The 23026-nt window shown below is 44.2% G+C and overlaps 2 protein-coding genes across 2 annotated transcripts; both read right to left on the reverse strand.

Annotated features, from left to right (window-relative positions):
* Positions 1-476: 476 nt before the first annotated feature.
* Positions 477-12820, reverse strand: SDAD1 (SDA1 domain containing 1). The gene is made up of 22 exons (XM_051769398.1): positions 12659-12820; positions 12442-12546; positions 12164-12262; positions 11924-12034; positions 11185-11256; positions 10989-11089; positions 10647-10704; positions 9722-9796; positions 9264-9365; positions 8960-9029; positions 8142-8245; positions 7415-7472; positions 6805-6863; positions 6430-6506; positions 6028-6125; positions 5568-5644; positions 5069-5201; positions 4317-4411; positions 3679-3872; positions 3133-3217; positions 2572-2733; positions 477-844 (listed from the first exon to the last, which is right to left on the reverse strand). The coding sequence occupies exons 1-22, from the start codon at positions 12746-12748 to the stop codon at positions 794-796; spliced, it is 2076 nt and encodes a 691-aa protein (XP_051625358.1). The 5' UTR covers positions 12749-12820; the 3' UTR covers positions 477-793.
* Positions 12821-16465: 3645 nt separating this feature from the next.
* JCHAIN (joining chain of multimeric IgA and IgM) lies at positions 16466-21075 on the reverse strand. Its single transcript, XM_051769417.1, has 4 exons — positions 20875-21075; positions 18713-18848; positions 17855-17935; positions 16466-17642 (listed from the first exon to the last, which is right to left on the reverse strand). Exons 1-4 carry the CDS (start codon positions 20936-20938, stop codon positions 17441-17443), a joined length of 483 nt encoding a protein of 160 aa, XP_051625377.1. The 5' UTR covers positions 20939-21075; the 3' UTR covers positions 16466-17440.
* Between the last annotated feature and the right edge of the window lie 1951 nt (positions 21076-23026).

Below are 23026 nucleotides of genomic sequence, written 5' to 3' on the forward strand. Positions count from 1 at the left end.
AAAACAGGTGGCTGGGGAAGGTACAAAGCCCATTAATGGTCTCAGCAGAGGTCAGTGCTGAAGCACAAGTTAAACCTTACATAAAGAATCCAGAGATGTACATTTTTCTCACATGTACTTGCCAAGAGACACCAGCCAGTCCCTCCCTTAGACCCACCAATATAGGAAAACATTCCTTTTTCTCTCTGGCATATAAGGGTAGCATCCTATTTAAATGGCAACATGAAAACCATCTCCCATATACTAATTTTATTTTCTTCATGAGCTGCAGTAACTATGATCTTACTTGAGCTTACCTGAATTACACAAGAATTTGGTCTGATTAGATTAGTCCAAGACAGTTGCTCAAACACCTCACTCAAGTCTGTACAGCCACACCCTTAAGACATGCACAGACACAACCTACACATGCTTTATAGACTGATGAGAATATTCTTTGCTTCCCATTACTTATTCAAGAATTGCCTCAAGTCAAATATTTTAACAATAAGGTTGTGTATTTTAATACTTACACTTACAGTGGGTTGTATGTTAATTACATTAAATAGAAAGAAAATTGCCTTCTCCCCCAGAATGCTTTAAAAATAAAATTAAAACCCTCCCAAGTTTAAGGCCTCTATCTGTCCTATAGATGCAGAATCCATCAGCTTCCAAGAGCTCCAGTTTTAACTCTGAACTGAAGAGAGGTAAATCCATAAGGCACCACAGTCCCTCTTTCCCTCAGGGGGATCGTGGGTGGAAACAAGTATTTCCAGGGCTATTTCTTCAAAGGTGATTAAGTTCTCTTCAGCTCTTATTTCAGCAGCTTTTTCCTCTTTTTCAGAAGTGCATCTCGAAGAGCAATCTGAACATGAGACAGGAGTGGAATGATCAGGTAAGGAGAATAATAACTGACACAACACCCCAATCCCATCAACAATCCTTTTCAATTTCTTTAACCTCTGAGAAAAACACTAAGAGCTCATCAGCTCCAACTGGGAGCAACAATAGCAAATGTTAACTGCAATGGCAGAAACACTTATTTTAGCTGAACTCCACAGTACAATTAAAGGGCTGAGCAATACCAAATACTACACAATGAAAGATAAATGTCAGTTCTTCCACTGACTCGTTTTCATTGGAAGATATCAAGACAAAGCTCCAGCACAGATAAGAGGTAAGTGAAAATGTTATTCCGGGAAGGCATATAACAAAACTTCTTTTCAAGGGGCAAGGAAGAATGTTTACAAGTGCCATATCACTCTAGAGAGATATTGTACATTTCAGACATGGTTTAGCTGGTAAAGGATCTAGTGGTATAACTATAGACAACAGGCTACTTTATTTTGCCACCCAGAAGTGCTGCAGAATGCAGTGTCACACACCTATGGTCCTCCAACCCACTCATAAAAGTTATTTGCAAGTCATGTTTAATAGAACTGATGCTGTAGCATAACACCAGTGAAAAATATGAATAAATTGTTCTTTCATTGTTTCACCATTATATTTAACTCTAAACATTAGTCAGGACTAAGAACAAAACATTCAAGAGGGCTTTTTATAAGTGAGCCAAGAACCACTGTCAACAGCAGTTTCCTGGAAGTGCCTAGATTGTTTATTTGCAACCTATTTTGTGTGTTTTGAGAGCAGGGTTAATATAGTCAGCCTCAGGTGAGGCAGATCAAAATACCACAGAGGATATCAGTCTACATCTTCCTGTTTAACAGAAACACTTAAGACATTCTCTACTGAGTCTATAGACAGCTACAGTCTTGCCATTCTCAAGGCAACAAATTGAAAACCAATACACATTATCCACATGATATGATCCTGCAACACATCACAAAAGAAGCCTCTGAAAGCACTAACAAGACAAACTAGCAAGGAGAAAAAAAACCCACCACATATAAGACAACTACATAACTGGATTATTCTACAAATTTCTGGGACATGCCTGGATGAGTTCAGTTTACTAACACCTTATGAAACCCTGGACTGGCAGGTGCCTCACCACTGAGAGCAGCATTAGAGTCAAACTACTGCTAAACTGATTTATTTTTCCCAGCTTGCTTCAGGTGGCAATAAATGTCCTTAAAGAACAGCTATAAATGGTATTTGTGACAAGCTATTAGATGACCTCAAGGCCAGGACAGATGAGTTCATAACACAATAGTAACAGGACAGAGGTCAAAGAAAGACTCTGGAGAGTGAAGAAACACACTAAAAGCTTGCCTTTAGAAAGAACTCCATACCAGGGAAACATTCCTTCTATCACAGAATTACATTCAGGATTCTATTATGATATCTTCAATGCATGTAAAGGAAAGCAAAACCTTCCAAACCTACACTTGACTCTGCAACAGGGCTTGCACCTCAAAACATGTTAGAGGAGCCTGCCAAAACGATTCACTACAGTCTCCAATACAGCTCCTCCTCTGGGGCATGATTCAGGGAAGCCAAGCCCACAGGCTTTGCAGCCATTACACCATCCAAGTTAGCAGCAACACCTCAGGATACAGAGTGCACAGCATTACACCTGCACTTTGAGTTTGAGCTCACACAGCCCCATCCTTTTCCAGCACTAATCATTACCTGTTTCTCCCTGAAGGAACGCTTGTTCTTGGTCCGGACACTATGGCTGTATCTCATCATCATGAAGTTCTTGTTCTTTTTCTTCTCTTTGTTGGAAGAGCTGGCAAACGGGTTAATTCTTGTCTTCTTTTTCACAAATTCTTTCCTGTCTGTTTTTCCAGCCTAGAATAATCATTGTAGTAGAATAACATGAGGTCACTTTGATTTTGCTTCCCCACAGTCAACATCAGCTGCGTGATGGTAACAGGTTCTATGGCAGTAACAATAAACTTGGATTTAGGATATCTTTGTGTCCACACCAGCATTCTCCTATGCTGGCTGTATTTCTTAAGTCACAGTCAAAGTCGAGTGTGTTTGTACTTTCATGGTCACCTGTGACCAGCAAGAGGCTGTTTCTTGCAGCCAAAGTGCAACAGCAAAAAACTGAAATCATTTCTCAAAATGCAAATAGCAGCTGGGCATCCATCTTACAGATGGAACTCCAACACCCCCTCTTTCTGCAGAAGGCAAACATAACCCTGAATCTGCAAAGACAAGACATGAAACATCCCAGTTCCTCACCATTGCAGTTGCCAGTCTGGTCTCCTTGTCTGACTTGGGCTTCTTATGCAGATGTTCAATATCTCTGAGTGAAAGCAACTCCCCCCTACACAAACAGAAATCCAGCAAAAGGTCACCACCCACAAAACTTCAGCTGGTAAGGAAAACAAGATGCCCTCTTGCTCTCTAACCCATGTCTTACACCACTGTCTTACCATAAACTCAGGCACAAACTTCTTGTTCTCTTTCAGGTTATTCCTCATGCATGGGACATCCCCCTCAAAAGCTGCCATTACTGTTTTTAAAGCCCTGCTTTATCCACAATTTCACAAGCTCTGGAGAAACAACTATGCAACTACTGCTACTGCTCTTGGCCTGAACAAGCCAAACAGGCTCAGACCTTCCATAGGCCCCTCATATCTTTTCTTCCAGGTCCAATGCTGAGCCAGGATCTATTCTAGGCCACAGCTGTTTGCTACCTGTCTCCAGGGAATATTGATCAACAGTAGAGCTCTGTACCCTGCCGCAATGAAATGCTCTTTCACCAGATGACAGTCCATATCCTACCTGCCCTCTTCCTCTTCATCATCTATTTCAATGTATTTCCTCTTGGCAGCTTTGCCAGGCGCAGAATTTATTTCTTTAGAAAGCTGGGCAAGACGTATTTTCTGGAAGTCTTCTTGAGTCAGCAGCCTGCTCGTACTGACTGCTGCAGCTTTGGCTTTCCGCTCCTCTATGGGCATGCTTTTCACCTTCTCTGCCTTGGGAAAAGAAACATGTACAAAAGAATCACCTAGAGCTTGGCCAGCCACTTCTGTGCCACAATCTATGACCCTTACCTCCCAAATATTTAGCATGTAAGGGCAGTATTGTTGGGAAATGCTACAACCAGTTGTTAAGATTCCTCTTAGTCTTATATCCAACATCTAATGTTTGAATACATTACATACATACCCTATTTTAGGATAAGTACAAGCACTCACATAAATATCACAGCTCTGAGACAGCATTCCCCCTTCTCCCCCCAAGATATGTACTTCAGCACAGTACACTAAGCAGTATTCAAATCTCATTTCTCCTGCACAGGTTACACTGAAGCCCTGTATAATTATTTATGAGCAGCCACATAAAAGTATAGAGCATCAGAATCTTGTCTGCAATTAACAAGACCACTGTATATTTGAGACAGCGGACTTGGAACTCACTACTTGTTGCTGCTCCTCATCTGAGGAGTGATGCACATCAATCCACTCTCCATCTTCATTGTCCTCCTCACTCAGACTAGCACTTTCCCAGCCATCTGCAGGGAAGAAATATAGACCAGTTAATGTGGACTCAACTACCTGAATGTGCTTTATAGCTACCTTACTACACTGTGTGCGTTGCTCCTCTTTGCTGCTGTTCTGACTGAAGTGCTGAAGTTACCCCCTTCAGAACCAAGCAGATCACTGCATTCACACTAATCACTGCATTCTCGTGCCTAAAAAGCATGGCATCTCAGGGCATTTATTCCTCCCATCACCTCCCCTGCAACATCTCCAAAGCACTCTAGCTTCATTTCCCAAACTCTGCCTTGCTTTCAAAGACTCCTCCATCTCTTTTCCCTCATTCAGGTGGGTGCTCCAGGCTGCGTAAAGCATTTGCACAGAAAGTGAGTTTAAGCCAAATATTACTTCCTAGTGCTGTTTCAGTGTCTGATAATTCTCAACAACCTCTCTTCAGCAGGAGCTAAACATAGGATGTTTCATAGCTGTACAATGTGCCTCTGCTTTTCCATCCCACAAAGCAACACAGCAACAGACCCCACTAATGCACTTCAAGGGTACAGGGAAGTGCAAGCTACACAGGAAGGTAGAAAAATGAAATGCACAAACACAAAGTGTTACATGAAATCTTACTGATAGTGATGCTCAAAATACAATTTAAAAAAAAAAAAAAAAAAAAAAAAAAGGCCTACCTTCCTCTTGAGTTCCTCCCTTTTCCTTTTCATCCTCAACCTCCAGTACTTCTGCTCCTGGAATGTAGTCTTTGGCATCCAGTTCTCCATATTCATGGATCCTGGCTTCCACCGAGGCCTCAGTAGGCTTACCCTGTACATTATAAAAAAGAGTACATTGAGCAGGCTGCTATTTTAGTGCCCACAAATCCATGAAAATATCTAGTAGAACAGGAGGGTGTGGCTGGAAAAAGCTAAATTTTGCTTGATGAAATAAAGATCTTAATTACTGAAGTTGAAAGAACTCTAGCCAAAGAGCTCACCTTCTGGACCACAATCTATCCATGAGTTAGATGAATTAGAACTAAGGAAAAGTGGAAATAAGAGTAGACCATGTCCAAAGGTAGCAGGCAAGGGAAGAACACAGGCTGGACTCCACCTCATTCTCAAGAGGCCACTGAGACCAGTTATTTTTGAGCACCTTAGTTCCCAGTGAATGCAATGCACACAAAATACTTACCCTGAACTTCTTCTGCAGCATCTCTGGGTTCAGGGAGCGGAACAGGTGTATCAGAGTTCTTGCAGACATCATCACATCTACCCAGGAACAGAGTCAGGAGTCAGTACCAAAAACCAGAATTCTGAGCAAACAAAGCCCACTCAGGTCATCAGCATTTACAGCCTTCTCTGAACTTATGGCTCCCTCTGATTTCTCTGCTGCAGAACACAGCACTTCCTTAGAGCTTGCTCTTAATCCATTTCCTTTTTTATCTTGGTCAGTTATTTCCCCTGCCATAACTACCCGTGACTTTTGCCTCCCATAGATACACACTCCAAATACAGCAATATAACCCAAATACTGCAAGTGTTCTCTTAGCCCATAAAAATCCATTAAGACAACACTATTACAAAGGCTATAAGAGAGGAGCACAAAATACCAGAGAAAAAATATTTTAAAGCTGTATCAATGTAATATTTACTTTTATTTTTATGAGTCTTGTACTGAACGAGGTCTTGGAGGAGATCTTCAGTCATGGCTAAAGGACATCTCGCAGTGATTTCTTTTATTGCGTTGATTCTAAAAGAATTGAGAATTAATCATTTTCTCACACCAGTTAGGACAAAATCCTACCAGTAGACTGAATTACGTGAAACTCAAGGAATCCTATACTAGATTTATACAAATCTAGTGTAATAGAAAGCCATTGTAGAATACTTCCACAAAAATACACAGTTTAAGCTGAGATATTGTCCTAATTTGTTTTTACTCCAGCAGGTTCTTGAAAGCATAGTAAAAGTGACAGGAATAGCTTGCAAGTGGCTTAAAAAAACACATTTTATCATAGTCAGAGTTCAAGATGTTTGTATGATCCTGTACCCACCCTACAGTCATGACCTCCCCTGAATTCTTGTCAGTGACAAAGTTGTTGGCAATGGTCATCAACACTGACTGAATGATCTGAAAAAAGAATGCACATTGAGTAAAAGTTTAGACATCATTAACACAGAGGTCAGGATATGTCACTACACTCCACAATTATTTTCTGGACACAAGTTCTCTTGCAGAAAGTAAGACAAGCATGTTCAGTTTTTCCCCCCTTTTATATGAAACAATACCTTGGAACTTGCAAAAATAGCCTGAAGTTACCATCAGCTTTTCCAAACAGTCTGCCCAGATTCCCCTTCTCCCCACAAATACACTCCTATTTCCATGCTGGTCTGCTGCCCATTTAGCATCAAACAGGAGGAATACTGACCTCAGGTGGTACCAGCTGATGTGAAGCCTGTGCAGCAAACAGAAGGATCTTTGTCACCTCTGGAAGAGAAGTGGGAAGATACCAAAATGTATTGCTGCACCTTCCTCTGGTCTATAAACACATCTGCCAAAACTCAACAAGCTGCTTACTCACTCAGTCCCAAAGCCACTCCAGTTTGAAGTTATCTGGGACAATTATTTCTCCACTCCCACCAAGCCTTGGGAACAATTCTGGCCTCCACCCACAGCAGTGCAGGCCCTCAGTGGCCACCAAAGGCAAAAGCAAAGGTTCCACAACTAGAGTCAAACATCTATAAAATGATGCAGCAAGAGGCAGCCATGCTTTGCTCAGCTGGTCAGGATTAGGGACTCAGATCCATTTTATCCCATTGCTGAAGTTTCTCAAATAAGAAGCCCTGAGTGTACACAGCTTCCAAAGAAATACAAAGCACTCAGCACTTCTGGCAGTCAGGGACTTGTACTTCCATCTTCTACACTCTGCACTGCTCCTACTTCCCACCAAGCCACTGCTACCTGTCCGCTTACAGCGCCACTTCCATGAAATGACTGCACAAGACATGGAGCAGCAGTGCTACAAAGTAGCTACTTACCTCTCTGATGGGGCTGTAGGAATCTCTGAACAAAGGGGTAGAAGTTGAAAAGGAACAGCTGCAAAAAAAGTTGTGACATTATCTTCTTGTCTTTGTTTTATTACATTATCAGCTTATGAAGGTGATCTCAAGTTTAATCTCATTCTGTAGCATGCTCTTCACATGCCTAAGATTTTATGGCATGATGTTGTCTCCTATGTTCAGTTTGATATTTGTGGAGCTAAGGAAATGACTTGTACTTGGATAAACACAGCTCAGCCTCTCTGCACCCACTTCTTCGCATTGAAATCTCTTCATCCTCTGACCCCCCCCACAACTAGGACTGAATTACTCTTCACTTCATACAGTGCACGTATTTTATCACTGGGTAGTCAGCACAAACCCCTGCAAGTGCAGGAGCTGCCAGTTCCCACCTTGTTCAGCACCACCTGACTGACACTGTGGTCAGCATGGGCAGCTTCTTCCCAGGAAGGTCTTGGAAGAGACAAGTTCTTGCCTATTCTTTAGGGATAGCTCAGCAATTCCAGACTAACCCCCTGCTCAGTGCCACACAAGTCAACACCCTATGCTGTTCCATGAGGCCTACTGGCATCCACCTGACCATCCATCTGATTTCTTGATATACAGAAGAATTAAACCTCATTTTCCTGAGGCACAAGCCCAGCACATGCCTCCACCCAAGCCAGGTGGGCTACCCAGCAGACCATTATAAAATCCAGGTACATACCTCATGTATTCCAACCAGCCTGGATATCAGGTCCATGAGCATCATCTTCACTTCAAATCGCTCCTTGCAGCTCTCCAGCTGCTTCAGCAATTTCTCAGCAAAGTCTAAAAGAGTATTAACAAATCTGTAGTAGTCCAAAAGAACACAACTCAACTAGGATTAGGATAAGAAGAGGCAGTCAGTTTTGACTGCTTTCAAACCACAGTGCCTTTTGCATAGAGAAATTCAAGGTGGCCAAAGCACTTCTCCCAGTGGGTTATTTTTCTTCTCACATGCCTAACAGTGCTGAAGCTGTGCACAGGTTCAGAGGAAAACTAGCACACATTCCCCATCATAAGCACAGGGTTTAAAGTTGGATTTTAACTATATTTTGGGCCCATCTAAAAAACAAAATCCCCCAAAGTTCACTACATCCAACTAAGACAAAATCAAGTGCTGTTAGACAAGTATCAGGCTAACAACAGAAATACTGTGTAAAAGGGAATAAGCCAAAGAAACTTCGTAGGTAAGCTGGTGGTGTTCCCCAAATTATGGCCTTCACACATGCAAGAGAAGCAGAGAGCTACATTCTGATATATAGCAACCCAAAGTAGATAAGATTGCTCCCTTCTTGTCTCACCTCCCTGTGTTCCGCTAAAACAAGCAGAACAGGACTCATCTCACTCTCTTAAAGTGCAGTGAAACACTAAGATAAAACACTTCAAGTGTCACATCTGCACCTACTCACCACTTCCATTCTCCTGGCAGAGCTGTGTCCGAGCTTTACCATCTGAGATTAACACAGACTTGCAATAAGAGGAAATGCAGTGCATGCTCACCTTGGGGATCGTGAATCAAGTGAATAGCAGAGAAGTTGAACACCTCTGGCTTGCTCTTTTTTTTCTGTTTCTGCATGGAAAAGAGACATCCTTCTCTTTTTATGAGGCAAGTGCTTCAGATTTAAGGTTGCTGTCTAAAGATGCCTCTTCAAAAAAGAGACACTTAGATTTTAAAAACTCTCCCTCTTTGAAACCACATGGGATTTTCTGCCACCTGCAGCTAAGCCAGCAGGGGCAACGGCACAACTCCTGCACTTGATGGATTAAGCTAAAACACTGTGAAGTCAGACACCCCTCTCCTCACCTTGAGGACCTTCATGGCTTTCTCCAATTTCTTCTTGCGCTTGGTGGTTTTCTTGTTGGTCGCATAGCGCATCATCAGATCTCTGGCTGTGGGGGCATCGTCCTTGGCAAAGGGAGAAACAAGGTTCAGCTGATGCCAGGCTTCAAATGGCAGTCAGAGAAACAAACTACCAATATTTTTCAGGAGCACATACTATATTTAAGAACTCTCCCCCCTTCCTAAGTGTCATCACACAGGTAACAGTATTTAAAGAGAAAAGCAAAGGAGCTCTTGGCATTTGTCTTTTAACAGACAGGTAAAGCTGGAGCCACCTGTCAGACACTGAACTTGGTGTGAAGCACAGAAAAACCTGGAGAAAACTAGGTGGAGAAAACTAAGCAACAGAGAAGCAGACAGATGGGCAGGGTCACTAGGATAGCAGACCTATTAAATGTCTGAAGAATAGAGAAAACACCCACCTCAGATTCTGAGTCACTGTCTTGTTTCTCATCTTCATCCTTCCCAAGAAAGAACTTCAAACTTGCAACTAACACCTGAAAAACCAATTGAACTCATGTGGGACAGGACAAGCTGACAGGAGTATTCACAACCACCCTACACCCACATCTCAGGCTGTGCAGAGACACATCCAGTTTTTTATAGGCTTGGATTTGATCAGAAAAACTGAAGGACAGCTTGGAAGCCACAGGTGTTTTACAGACCCAGACCATTTTCACTGCCCATCATCACTCAGAGGCACTCAGGCACACCTGGGCTCCCCCAACGCCTGGAGCAAATGCCCAGCTGCAAGTTCTCTATTATCCTGCAAAGCCATTGCACTAATTGCTTCATGTTAACATTGTTAAAAGCCCTTACACAGGTGATACCCAAGATATAATATTCACAACTCTAAACTTGCATTACTTTATATGGCTTTATTGTAGTTTTGGTTGGTTGGCTTTTATTCAGCAGAACAGCTTTTGGACCCTTAACAGGTTAAAAACTTCTCTTTAACTATAGAAAAAGTTGTTTAAAGCCTCCTGAATCAGCACAGAAGGCCCAATATTCACTCAGGCCCCAGGCAGGGCAGCTCCTCTCCTCATTTTTAACTAATTAAAGCCTCACAGCATGCTCATTTCAAAGAGGTGTTATTTCAACAGTCTCTTGTGCACAGCAGTGGAACATGCACCCACCCTCCCCATTCCAGCCTGCATTTGTTACTAGATAAGCTGCCAGTTCTGCTCCTCTGTACTTAACAGCCAAGCTCTGCCTCCTCCCACGAGTGCTGTTTTGAAAGTTTAAAATGAAGTCAGCGAAGTTTGTTTGCAATAAAATATTAAACTACATCCACAGGAAGAAGATATGAATTAACATCCCATTTCATCAAGTAATTTCTGTTCTCACCTTGGTCACTTTGGAAAAGCAAGCAGTTGTGATGACATTGACTGTTTTGGCATCATTCCTGGAATAAAAAGAACCAGCACCTTTTACTTGAAGTTTTGCCATTTCACATTGTTCTCAGAAAACTAGTTCTCATCACATGTTCAAATTAAGTAACTCATTTCACACAAGACATTATTTCTTCTCAGCTTAATCCTTGGCACAGAATACAGCCCCACTGGGACACAATTAATACATATGTATTTATGTCCCTATCCCCTGGACTGCTTTGGACTACACCCCACAAAGTCATGCCCATCTGCCCCACAACAAATCCTGGAATCAACACAAGCCTGCCAGACCTACCAGATGTTCCTTCTGTACAGTTCTATCATCACATCCAGAGAGATCTTGGCTGCAGTGGGATTGCTGTCTCTCAGCATTGTGTACATGAAGTTCTGCAGTGTCTAAAAAAAAAAAAAAGGTTGCAAACACTTTATTAGAAATGCTCCACAAGAGCAGAAGGTCAAATCCAAGTACAAGTGAAAGCCCAATCACTTACTGTGTTCACTTTGTTGTTTTTGTGCTTAGCATTGACATTCTTGATGTCTGTCACAATGTGAGTGTACAAGGTCTGTAAAGGAGAGATGACAGGGAGGAACACAGGTCATGCAAGGAACAGACATTACTGTGCCCTCACAGTTCCCAAGGACCAATGTGAGATCCAACTCACCACCACTGAGCATATCACTCCAGGCTGCAACTACAACAACAGCAAGTTCAAGTCTCACTTGAACTCTCTTCACATATTTAACCAGTGTATTTAGTTCACAGTACAGCAAGGCAAGACTAGCATCAGGGATTGCTGAATGAAATCCCACCCTGCCTCCTTTAGGCCTGTTCTGATAACCGAACTAGGGGCATAGTGTTCTCCCTTTCATGGCAGTAAAGCCTGTAACAGTTTACAGCAGCAGCTGTTTTGGTTGTAATTGTTTTACTCAGAGGTTGGCACACAACTGAGTAAAGGTAGCACCAACAGCAACCGGTTTATGGTTTTCACCTGCAGACACACCCAAGCTGCTCCATCCAAACACAGGACAGGCCTAGAGCCTGCAATGGCAAAGTCAGGGTGTTTACAGCAGCACAACACAGAGCTGCAGCCCCTCCTCTGACACCAACTAGCGAAAATCAGAGCTAATTTATTCTATTACCAAGCAAAGTGGAGCTGCTTATTGTGGAAATACTTCTGGCAAGTTGGTCCAAACACCCTGGAAACAAAGAAGACCATGAGCCCAGCTTACCTTTCGTAGCAGCTTATCGTGGCACCGCAGCAGCTGAAAGAAGAGCTCCAGCAAACTTGTAGGATTTATTAGATTCTTATTCCTCAACAGGATCAAGGCCTTGCAGAATGTCTATAAGAGAAACCAAACTACCAAATTGCTCTCCAGTCTCTGTGCCAATTGAAAAGCAACCCTTAAGCTCTTCAGCTCACACCAAGGGATGTGTTACCCTCGGGCAGGGAGCGCCCAGGGTGGTCTCACCATGCGCAGGTCAGGGTCCAGCACTGTGTGGTGGTAGGAGAGCAGCTCCTTCAGCTGCTGCGGGAAGTTGGCCATGTGCTCGGGATAGCAGTGGGCTACCTGCAAGGGAGAAGCAGGGTAACGCTCTAGGGCACACCTGGCAAGGTGTAAACAACCAGGAATACTGTAAGTGTTCGTATCATACCAATAACAAGCACTTAAGCCCGTACCTAAGCTAGGCTGCCCCCGCCGCCGCGCAGCCCCAGGCACTGGCGCAGGGCTGGGCGCCGTGGGCTTACCTGCGCCAGGAACATCACCAATTCGGCCAGCTCCTTACTGGGCTTGTCCGGCTGGAAGGTGAAGATCTCCACATGGGACTGGTAGTGGTGGTACTGCTGCAGGAACTGAGCACACACAGGGAATGGGTGAGCGCGGCCAGCAATACCCACCCGTGTCTCCCCCTCCACAGCCCGCAGCCCAGTCTGGCCTCCCCGAAAGTCTCCCCGCGCTCCGTACCTCCTCGGTGTAGGACGTGGGGTCCCTCTTGATGAGGTTCTGCAGCTGGGGCAGGTTGCTGGGCAGTTTGTTGCCCTGACGGCCCGACATGTCTGCGCGGCGCCCGCACTGCCGGAACACGTGAGCGACAGGCCGGGCGCCGCCATGTTGGCCCGCCCCCCTACGGGCACCGCCGGGGGACAAAGCTCGTCGGGAGGCGCGCACCTGCACAGCGCCCTCCGCGGGCAGCGCCCGGCAGCGCTCAGCGAGGGCACCCGGGGAAGGAGCTCTGCTGGAACCTCTTCCCCGCGGGGCAAAGGCCTGAGGGGGGACCTCTGGGATTAAACACAACGCCAACCAAGGGGACTGACCATAGCTGCCTCTGGACAGCTTCCCCAGGGATTTCCTCCCCAGCACTTGTACCTTGTCACTTCAGCACAGCTAATACTTCCACTCTTCCTCCCTTCCCAGCTACTTCAGGGAAGCTGTGTCATCATATATCTCAAATAATCATTACAGAAGTGGTGAGCATCAAAAAGGAAGCCTCAGTTAGGACAAGAAGTTTATTCTAGCTTCATCTTCTCTGAGTTAAACTTTCAATCAAGATAATAGAAAGCATTTCTTCATTTCCATAGCTTATACTGTTTTAAGCTAACTGCTTATTTACACTGTAGGAACAGGTTTATATTCCTTTATACAATTAATAAATGCTATTAAATAAATTATACACAATCATTCCTCTTCCATAGAGCCATATAGTAAGTATCAGAAGAACATCAGGACTCAGACATGGCACAGTCTGAAAAACATGAACGTACTGCTTTTATGTCAGCCAACACTCACCTCACTGAAAGGCTTTTTATTATGCTGGTAGGAATCTCACAGCCACATGTAACCACTTAAGCACATACTTACTAGCAGGTTCACCTGGTTCAAGTGAGTTTGGGCTTTCCTGTACCCATTAGAGCATAAAGAGCACATCCTCCCTTACACACCTACATAGCTACCAAACACCTGGTTTTAGTCACAAGGGGAGGGCAAAATGACTGTAAAAGTAAGAGCAGAACTTGTGGGCTGTTACCAACTGCATAGAACAAAAATAAGCTCTCCATTACCCAAATAAGTAAGTGACCGCTTAATATATTTATCTCACTAGATATTAATTAGCTCCTTCATTAGGATCTGGATCTGTTTAGCCTCTGCTCCCAGGCAGCTCTACTCTAGTCAACATTTTGGCCCAGCCCTAAAACAACACAGCTGAGGAACTCACTTGATCCTGTACATTCACTGGTCAAACCTTACCTCAACACCTTTAAGCCAAAGTTTTATACAACCAAAATACCACTACACAGGAGGTGTTCAGCTTGGTAGTCAGAAAAAATGGTAAGCTTTGCAATAAACTGCTTTAACAGGGAAGTAAGTCACTGACTTTAGTATAACACTTGCAGAAAAAGCAAGGAGTTACCACATTGATTAAAGAAACCATAGAACAAAACAACCTTGCTCATACTAAAGGATAACCTATAAGTAATTAATACTTCCAAAGAAGCAATACTATTGCTTTTGTTTCTGCAATAGCTACTGAAAGGGCTAGAGAAGTTAACAACTCACTTCAGCCATGTACAAACATACTGAAATTAGAAATTGTCTTGCTAACCAGTTTTTTTAAAGCTCTGCTAACTTTTATATTGCAAACCCACTCTTCCTTAAGCAGCCAGTACACAGTAAAACCCTTCTCATAGCATTTACAATACAAACCAGTTATATAAACTTTTAACAAGATTTTTACTGAAGAAACCTACAACCCTAAATTGCCATAGAATTTAACATCTATATCAGAAAGCATTATAAAATTATTTTTTTAAAAGCATTTTAACTTTAAGGTAGCATCAGAAAAAAGAAGCCCATAAATTAAGCAACCAATTCTTATTACAAAACCCAAAAGTTACCTTACCACATCCTCACTGCTCTAACACAGAAGAAAGCAAGGCCTGGGTTTGAGCTTTTATACCCTGAGCTCGTTGCCCCCTGCACATTGATTGGTCTGATTTCTACCAGATAATTAGGCCAAGAATATTTAAACTCAGGACAGATGGGCTTTACTACTTTGGTTTAATGGTGGTGGAGCGGGTGGATGCTCCTCAGGGAGGTTGCTTGCTCATTTTAAGGTAAGAAGCGTAAGTTTACGTCTTTATGTTGTTTTGTAAGCAAGATAGAAAGCATATTGTATCTTTGTGATGACTATAATGGTTTAATTAACATCCTTAATGATAACATTTGTGAAAAACATTTTTGGCTATGTTATAGACCAAAAGGCTTTCTTTGTTTTTGTTGTGGTTGTTTGTATCATGGGCGGGTCTTGGCTCTGTTTTGCCTTTGCTGTAGTCAGCCCCCTTCTTTCTATTCAGATGAGAGCTGTAGAGTTTGAGTTTTCACAGTGTCTGGGAGTTTTTCCTTGAACTTATTTAGTGTATTTGATTGCCAGCATTTCATTTAAATAGTGTCGGTTCTTGGCCTTCTGTTGCTGTAGGGAGTTTGTCTTTCTGGACTTCGTACTTGTAATTTTCTAATTAAGAAGAGGGTTAGTGCTCTTTTCCTTTAAAAAAACCCCAGGCAAGTCTTTAGGTCCAGCAGAAATACTTATTTCTGGATTGTGACTCATAAATTATTTACAGGCTTGAGGCACAGGAGTTGTGTGTTGTTGTTCATCAGAACAGGGAGATGTTACAGTAATGGCTTAAAAAATGCTCAGTCACTTGCAGGTCCTGTGGGACAAGAACAGTCTTGGCTAGTGGTGCTGATGTCAGGAATCTGGGGGGCACTGGGGGATACTCAGCCTCAGCTTTGCTTCCTGTGGTCTTCCTCTGAAGGGAGGAACTTCTTGCAAATCACTTTTTAATGGTCAAAATCACCATGTGCTGAGTAGTAACCAATCCAATGTCTAGTTCTACCTAACCTAAAAATATGTTGTGAGTTTTGTTTCAATAAAGGGCAGTAAAGGTGCATGTTGCAATTCAGTTTTAGAGTAAAAAATTTGCTTAAATATATTATTACACTTGAAGTAAATTCCAGAGGGCAAAGGTTAAGTTCCTGTGGGGGATGAAATGCAGCCTCGTGGTGACCTGCTAACTTGTAACATCACAGTACTGTGAGACAGGGGAACACCAGGATTCTGTAGGTGAAAATGTCTTTGAGGCAAATGTTGTTGAGCTTAGTACCTACCCACTGCAATGGGTACAGCTGTGTCAGTACCTGACAGGAGGCTCTTTGCCTCCCCTGATATTTGGCTTTTCTTAACTGGCTTACTTGAGGGGAAAAATCATGTTTTGCAAATGTTCATTTTCCATGACTGATGTAACCTCAGAATAATTTGTTTCTGTCCTTTTTACCCCTTTGCTCTTTAAAACTTGGCCCCCAGAAAATTGTTTTTTCTTCAGGACAGACACCTTATATATGAATGACTGTCTCCTAACTTGCTTGTCTTAAAGGCACTTTTCCAGGGGTGAGGAAAATATGTGATCTGTGGGTTGCAATTTCAACAGTAATTTTAAGTGCTGTTTGGATTTCGAGACTCTGATCCTGCTCTGACTCACAGGGCCTTGAAGCAGCTCGGTGATGCAGATAATGATAAACCAATTCAGCCCCAATCTGTCAGGGTTTCTGCAAGTGCATGGAAATATTTCTATTCTGAGATTTTGGGATACTTTGCCTGTAAGTATAAGCAGTTATTTAGGGAGAGTTTGATTCCTTGTGAAGGAGAAAAGAATATGATTATAGGTTTGGCTGTGTCTCATGTCTTCTTATTGAATTTAAATAGAACACACAGACTGATGCAGACAAAATTTTATTGAATATTTCACTAACAAAGCTACGACTACAGGAATAAGGTTTTTGCTATTTCGTTAGTCCAATTCTGAATCCCAAGCCAGGGTTCTGCTCTTGCACTTCATGTCCCCCTTCACAGATTTTTTTTTTTTTTAAGCTTTAAATGCAAAGCAAGGAAGAAAAGAAACTTGAGATAGATTGAATTTTTTTTTCAGTAATTCAAGTGGGAGCAGGGGTGGAAGAAGGCAGCAATAGCAGTGGAGCAGCATGGGAAGTGAACTGCCTAACATCTCCTGGAAGAGTTGGCTTTTCCCGGCACAGCTGAGGTCTTGGCAACTTTGCAAAACGCTTCAGGGTAGCGGCATCTTTTGATCTTCCCTGAATCTGTGAGAACTAAAAGCTTGCAGATGTCCAAGTGCTAGAAGGGTCTAGGATCATCAATGGTAAAATAACTTTGAAATGTGAACTCCTGTCCCTAAAATACGGTTGTACAACAGCCTTCTAAGGGTGGCACAAATCCTGCTAACATGGTCAAAGGTCTTGCATGAAGAGAGTGCAGAGGTTTGCTTTAGATGGCTCGGGAAGTGCACAGACATTCCTGCTGATGTCTGTGGCAGCTTGGCTCAGGTGGAGACACACAGGAGACTGTCAAGGACAGGTTCCCCAGAGCTGTAAATCGGTGTGGTTCCCTTGGCTTCAAGGGGATCACTGATTTGTATCTGGTCTATACAGTGATCATGTCTGAGACATGTACTGGTATTGCAGGTATGTGCCAGGGATATGAGAACAGAGTTGCTGACAACCAGGAGCTGTTCTTGGGAGATGGCACTAGTCTGATGCTGAAAATATGGAGAGGCAAGCTGGCATTGCTGTAGGGACTGGTATTTGGGACTCTGTCGCCCGGGTACTATGGTGCTACACCTGTATCTGGGATGGGAACAGGGAGTGCAGCCAGGCTTCAGCACAGCAGGGGTTCACCTAATCAGCGTAGCAGGATGTCGGTGTCAGAGCTGCTGGGACATGCTTCACCTCCCCTTGGTACAGGAAGGGCACAGGGGAGCTGTAGCACTGCTCTCTGTCGTAGGTGTAGCAGGTCTGGGGTTCATCACAGAAGTTGCCCTGCTGGGCCTGGACGATCCTCCCACCCAGATCAACCTCTACAGGATTGCAGTTTCTGCAGCTGCAAGAGATGGAGAACAGAACAAGTGTGAAGAGTTGTGATGACAACATGCCCTTGGTGAAACCCAAATCTTTCCTGTCGATCTGCAGATGGAGCCAGAGAGTCCTGTAGCCTTTATAGGTGTTATATGGGAACTCCCAGCCTTCAAGCACCTTTTTGAGCTGCTGTGGGTTAAATCTTGGGAAATTAAGACTGGAAATAAAACTACTTACAGTTCAGAGATCCGGTAGACAAATTTGGTTCTGGGAGGGGACAAGGGGTCAGAGATGTTCTCTCGAGCCTTCAGGGGGACTCTGCAAAGGAGGGAGAAGAATCACTCATGGAAATTGCTCACAGCAGAGAGGACCCTGTTTAATAAGCAATTCTAAACTCTCATCTCATTCCTTGGGTTATTTCCATTCTGACCCTCCCCAAGAGGACTGCAGCAACTCCCATGAGGGCAACTTTCAAAGTGACAGTTTGCTTCTGTTAAACTCTGAGCTGGCAGGTGCCTGGGAGACTTGCAGGACATGGACAGGAATGTTTCACTAGTGGCTCTCCTGTTGTGAGCTCTACCAGAGATCCTGCAGTTCTGAGCCTGAACTTGGTCCTTGTTTTCCAGACACACACACACTCTTCAGTTAGGTTTGTGGGAGTGGACAGGACCAAGTCCTACTCTTGAACTGAGATCTGTCTCATAGCATTAAGCTTTTCTGATAGTTTAGGCCTTAATTATTTTCCAAGACTTGCAATCAGATAGGGAAGTATCCAGTGGCATGGGCCTCATCTGGTTTCAGATTAGATCAGCTGTTGGCATGTTACACTCTACTTCCCCAGCCTATTTTGTGAAGTTACTACTGGACTGCTTAAAACATGGGTATGCTTTTTGTATCTGAAGGGACAAACACCAGAGAGGTTCACGTGAGGTAGAAAAACACTAAACAAAGGGAAGTATTTAGGATACCACAGAAAGCAGCCCATGGGACAGGTTGTTCCCTTCATCAGTGCCAGGACATGGGAAAGAGTGCACAGAAAAGGGAACACTTCATCACTTGCTCACCATCTCCATGAAGTATTTGTCTGCCACTTACAGGATACGTATGTGTCTCTCCAGGACTTCTTGATCAGGGTCTTCTTTGGAGGGGACGATCTTGGAGGTCATTGTCACACACTGACACTTGTTATTGACCAGCACATACTCCTCATCCTCGGGCTCCAGGGGGTACCCTGCAAGCACAGCACATGCAACCCCGGAGTCAAGGAAAAAAGCTGTGAAAGCTATTCTAGCAGAAAACCAAGGGATGAGAATGCCAGGAGGGCACCAATACAGCACCTGGATTGATTCCAGGGAAGGGCAGGTGGCCCTGATGATGTTTGTGCTTTGCAGGGAAAACTCTGGTCCTGATTTTCTTACCCAAGCTGTTTCTTCTCTCTTTGAGTATGTCTCCCACACTGTCAGCATGCTACATAATATGAAACTTGGTCAAAACTGGCTAAAACATCCCATGTGTCACCCAGAGGCTTTTGGAATGTTCCTGGTGTTGTGCAATGCTGCCTTACTGGGCAAGTAGATGGACTTGCCTGCTCTGCTTGCCCCTTGGTTTAATCATGGAGAGAAAGAAGAACTAGGCTGAAAACATCTGTGTTAATCATGTCTATAAAGGACTTTGGAGTCACTTGGACTTAAAAGCTTTGGTCCTTCTGGCCCCTATAATATACTGGTCTCATCAGCTCCTATTCCAGGTTTTCTGAGATTGTTACAGGCACTGTATCTGGGACAATGGCACCAAAACTGTGTGAAATGATGCCTCAGAGTGACCCTGGAGTTCACCTGCTGGTTTCAAGTGCTGTTTCTGTGGCCTTGGCTGCCTTTGGCAGCAGAACACCTGCTGAAGAAGATTCTCTGTGGAGTTTCTAGCTTGGGGAAAAAATCACTTTGCTTCTTTGCTCTGCAAGCTTCTTCTCTGCCAACTCATCACTCCACGTGAGCACTTCTCTCTGAAGCAGAAGCTTCCCAGAAAAGCCTCTCTAGTCCCTGGCTCCTTGTCCTGGTCTTTCTTTTGGCTCATGGAAGGTCTCTGGCTTGTCCTTCACACAGCCCTTGCTCTGCTGTCTGTGCTGTATTCCACATAAGGTTGTGTGCAGTTTTTTCCAAGCCCTTAATCTAAAGCCAATATTCAAGTCACATCCTATTGGCTTTGGGGTTGTCCCAAAGCCTTTGGGAGCAGCTTTAATTCTAAAATTAGTTTAACACGCTATTTTATGCATATGCAGGGTTTTTTGAATGCGCTCTAAAAATGCTGTCCTGATTTAATTCTTTGTGTAATGCTCTTGGCTTCACTGTAAAAAGTTACTGCAACTCCATTTATTTTTCAAGTAAAATTACAGTGCTCAAAAAATATAATTTTGTCAGCAATATCTCCATATGCCACCCAGTGAAGTCCCTCTGGGGAGAAGGTATTTAAGTACAAAATTACCTAATGCTGTTTTAAGTGTCTGCAGTTTGCATTTCCTGTGCTAAGGTGTTCCCTTCCTCCTCAATACTTACGTAGCTGTTTTTTGGACAAAATTTCTCATTTTCCAATATTGGATCATCCTGTGATACACTGTGAAGCCCAAGAGAATTGCCTGGGTGGGCAATAAGATGCCCTTTCCCAAAAGCTGGAGAAAATGCACGGATGCAGCTGTCCATGCTGTTGGGATGGTTATCCTTGAGCACTGACATAATCCTGCAGACCAGATGCACCATGTGCATGACAATGGCTTCAGACTGTCACAGAGAGACCTGACACCCACACTGAGGAGTGTGCTGGGAGCACACTCTGATCTCAGTGCAAATCAAGAGTTCCCAAGAAATTCAGTGGAGTTACGTGACAAACTACTGTTTAATCAAAAATAACTTGGCTGCAGCCATAGGACAGGATTACCAGGAAGGTTTTGGAAGTCTTTAAATCTAGCACCTAAGTCTTGCAAGGTCCCTAGCACTGCAGAAGAGCAAGCAAGCACGTTGGCCGTTTGTTGCTTCAGCAACCTGATAAGAAATGGCTAATCACCAAGGTTTAAATTTGCAGCTAGACATCACTTTGTCCTCAAGGCAGCAACTAAACCCACACAGCTCTGGTGCAGAAACACACAGAGGCGTCCAAGCACCACTGAACCATGATTGCTTGAGCAGGCTTAGAGTTTGGACCTTTGACTGTTGTAGATTACAGAAAACCTGTCACTGATATTTTAATCCCAGTTTTCCACCTACCTGCCACAAGGATGATCCCCAAGGAGACGGCCAAGGCCACGCACAGCAACCAAGAGTTCTTCATCCTGCCTCCCCTTCTTTTGAAGAATGTGGGTGCAGAGCCTGTCTCTGCCTATAAGGGTGTGTGCAAATGGGTTTCCTAAAATAAACAGCCCGGCTGGCTGCACTGACACGGGAAATGTGGCTTTGGGGACTGAAACCAGGTGTGTGAGTGCACCAAGACCTCTGGCTTTCAGAGGGGAACGGGGCGGGGGGTTGTGCTTTCATTGAGGTGTTTTTTCCTGTTCATCTCTAACAGTGAAGCTGCTTGAGTGCAAGGAGGTGCAAAACCACCCTGGTCCTTAGGGGACATCTTGCCATCAGGGCCAGTCTAAAGTAAGAAAGTCCAAGGACCACAGCTCTGGCTCCTAATTGTGAGAAACCAGACTTAAAAGATCACTTAAGTCATACTAAAAAACCACTTCAGGCTTCCAAGTGAGTCCTGTTTGGACCAGCTGTGTGCCAACCTGTATTAAGGGCCTGAGCTGCCCCCAGAGAGCCTGCAGTCAAAGCAGGCAAGATGAGAGGGGAGGGGTGAGAGAGGTAAAGCCAACAGCAGCTCTGGGGCCAAGCTGAGCTTTTCCTGCATCTCTGCCCACTGCATCCAGGAGTGTATTTCCTTGAGAATGGAAAAGGGACTCCATGGGACTTGTGGTGAGAGGTCCTGAGTCAGGTCCCAACCAAACCCTGAGGTACTGGGCGTGCAGGCTTTTCCTGAAGATACTAGAGAGGACCTGGATTTCTTTTGTCCCAGATTTAGTATCACTTATGGAACTCTGACACACAAATGTTGCAATGTAACCTGCAATGGTGAGAGCTGTTCCTGCAGCATTTGCATGTGTCTAGTGCAGAAAAGGCCACTTTTTAAGGAAAGCCCAGTCTTAGCAAGGGCCTGATTGCTCTTGCCAGGCTTCTCTGAGAGGCTGAAGTCATTAGGCAGTGCTGCCAGGCATCCCAGTTCCTGTCACCTTGCAGGCTCTCCTCCCTTTTCAGAGGCTGGGTCCCCAACCCTGGGGTTCTTCCAAGCCCCCTGATTCTGTGCCCTGAGCTTTTCCAAGCACAAACATCTCACCCTGCAGCTGCCTGATGCAATGAGCTTTCAGGTTACATCAGCAGTGTCCATGTGCAAGGTGAGTGTGGGAGCTGGGGGGGCAATGATGGGTGACAGCCCAGCTCCTTGCAGGGCATTGGGTTCTGCCATAGCTCTTAACAAACCCTGTTTTCTCATCATGGATACATCTACAGGAGGGCAGGATTCGAGTTTGCTTCCTCTCCTCCTCCCAGAAGGTATTGCCAACAGTTGTGTGCAGTGCTCTCTGAGGCAGTGGCAAGATGTTCCCTGTGTCCCACTTTTGCAGAAGGTAAATAAACCTGGCTCACCTGGGCTGGTGGGGGTGTCTGTTTAATGCACTATTTGCTTCAGTCACCCTTTTCTGTAACAAAGCATTTTCTTAGAATTATCCAAGAAGGGGGGAAAGCAGGCACCAGGATGAAGCACATGCAAAGGAGGCTGGGTCTGGTCTGCTTTGCCAAAATACACTAATAAAAATATGTCACTGGGAAAATCCAAGGGAAACCCCCACCTGAGTATTTTCTAACCCCAAAGCAGAGACTGAGCAGAACCATGTTCTGTGTTTCTGTTGATTTCAGTGGTTTTCCCTGGCTGCTGGTGTTCAGCATATCTGGATTTCGGTTGCTAATCTACACGTGTGCGTACAGTCCCTTCGGTCTGGATATGGTGACATGAGGGCTATTTTTAGTCCCCTTCAGCCACCTGCATGTCTCTGGGGTTTCTAGCAAGACTGCAAGCTCTTGAGAGGAAGGTCTGTTTTATGGACTGTTACTTCTATGGACGATCCCCTTTTTAGTGGGTAACATTTTGAATTACCAAAAAATTTATCTGGGCAAGCAGGTGTTTTGGCAAGGGACTGGCAGTCCATCAGTCCAGGCTCCATTTCTGGCTGAGTGAGGAGCTGGACTCCCAACCTCCCTGTGGGGCAGAGGCCAGCGGAGGAATAATTGAGCACTGGAAAAGAAATGGGAGCCAGCCTTGCAGTCTCAGTCTCCTTTCACTTGTCCTGTGCCTCCAGCTGGGTCTTGACAGGCTGAACTA

This window comes from Manacus candei, unplaced genomic scaffold, assembly GCF_025592945.1.
Source record: "Manacus candei isolate 608988 ecotype Guabito, Panama unplaced genomic scaffold, ASM2559294v1 h1tg000107l, whole genome shotgun sequence".
Lineage (NCBI taxonomy): Eukaryota > Metazoa > Chordata > Aves > Passeriformes > Pipridae > Manacus > Manacus candei.

Excerpts from the sequence above, each read along its gene's own strand:
- SDAD1 (XM_051769398.1), bottom strand. The coding sequence starts at position 12,748 with ATGTCGGGCCGTCAGGGCAACAAACTGCCCAGCAACCTGCCCCAGCTG. Across the intron at positions 9,030-9,263 it reads AAGCCATGAAGGTCCTCAAG|AAACAGAAAAAAAAGAGCAA; the intron begins GTGAGGAGAGGG and ends TTTTCCATGCAG. Across the intron at positions 5,202-5,567 it reads TGCTGCAGAAGAAGTTCAGG|GGTAAGCCTACTGAGGCCTC; the intron begins GTAAGTATTTTG and ends TATAATGTACAG.
- JCHAIN (XM_051769417.1), bottom strand. The coding sequence starts at position 20,938 with ATGAAGAACTCTTGGTTGCTGTGCGTGGCCTTGGCCGTCTCCTTGGGG. Across the intron at positions 18,849-20,874 it reads GGGGATCATCCTTGTGGCAG|GGTACCCCCTGGAGCCCGAG; the intron begins GTAGGTGGAAAA and ends CTGTGCTTGCAG. Across the intron at positions 17,643-17,854 it reads GTCTACCGGATCTCTGAACT|CTGCAGAAACTGCAATCCTG; the intron begins GTAAGTAGTTTT and ends CATCTCTTGCAG.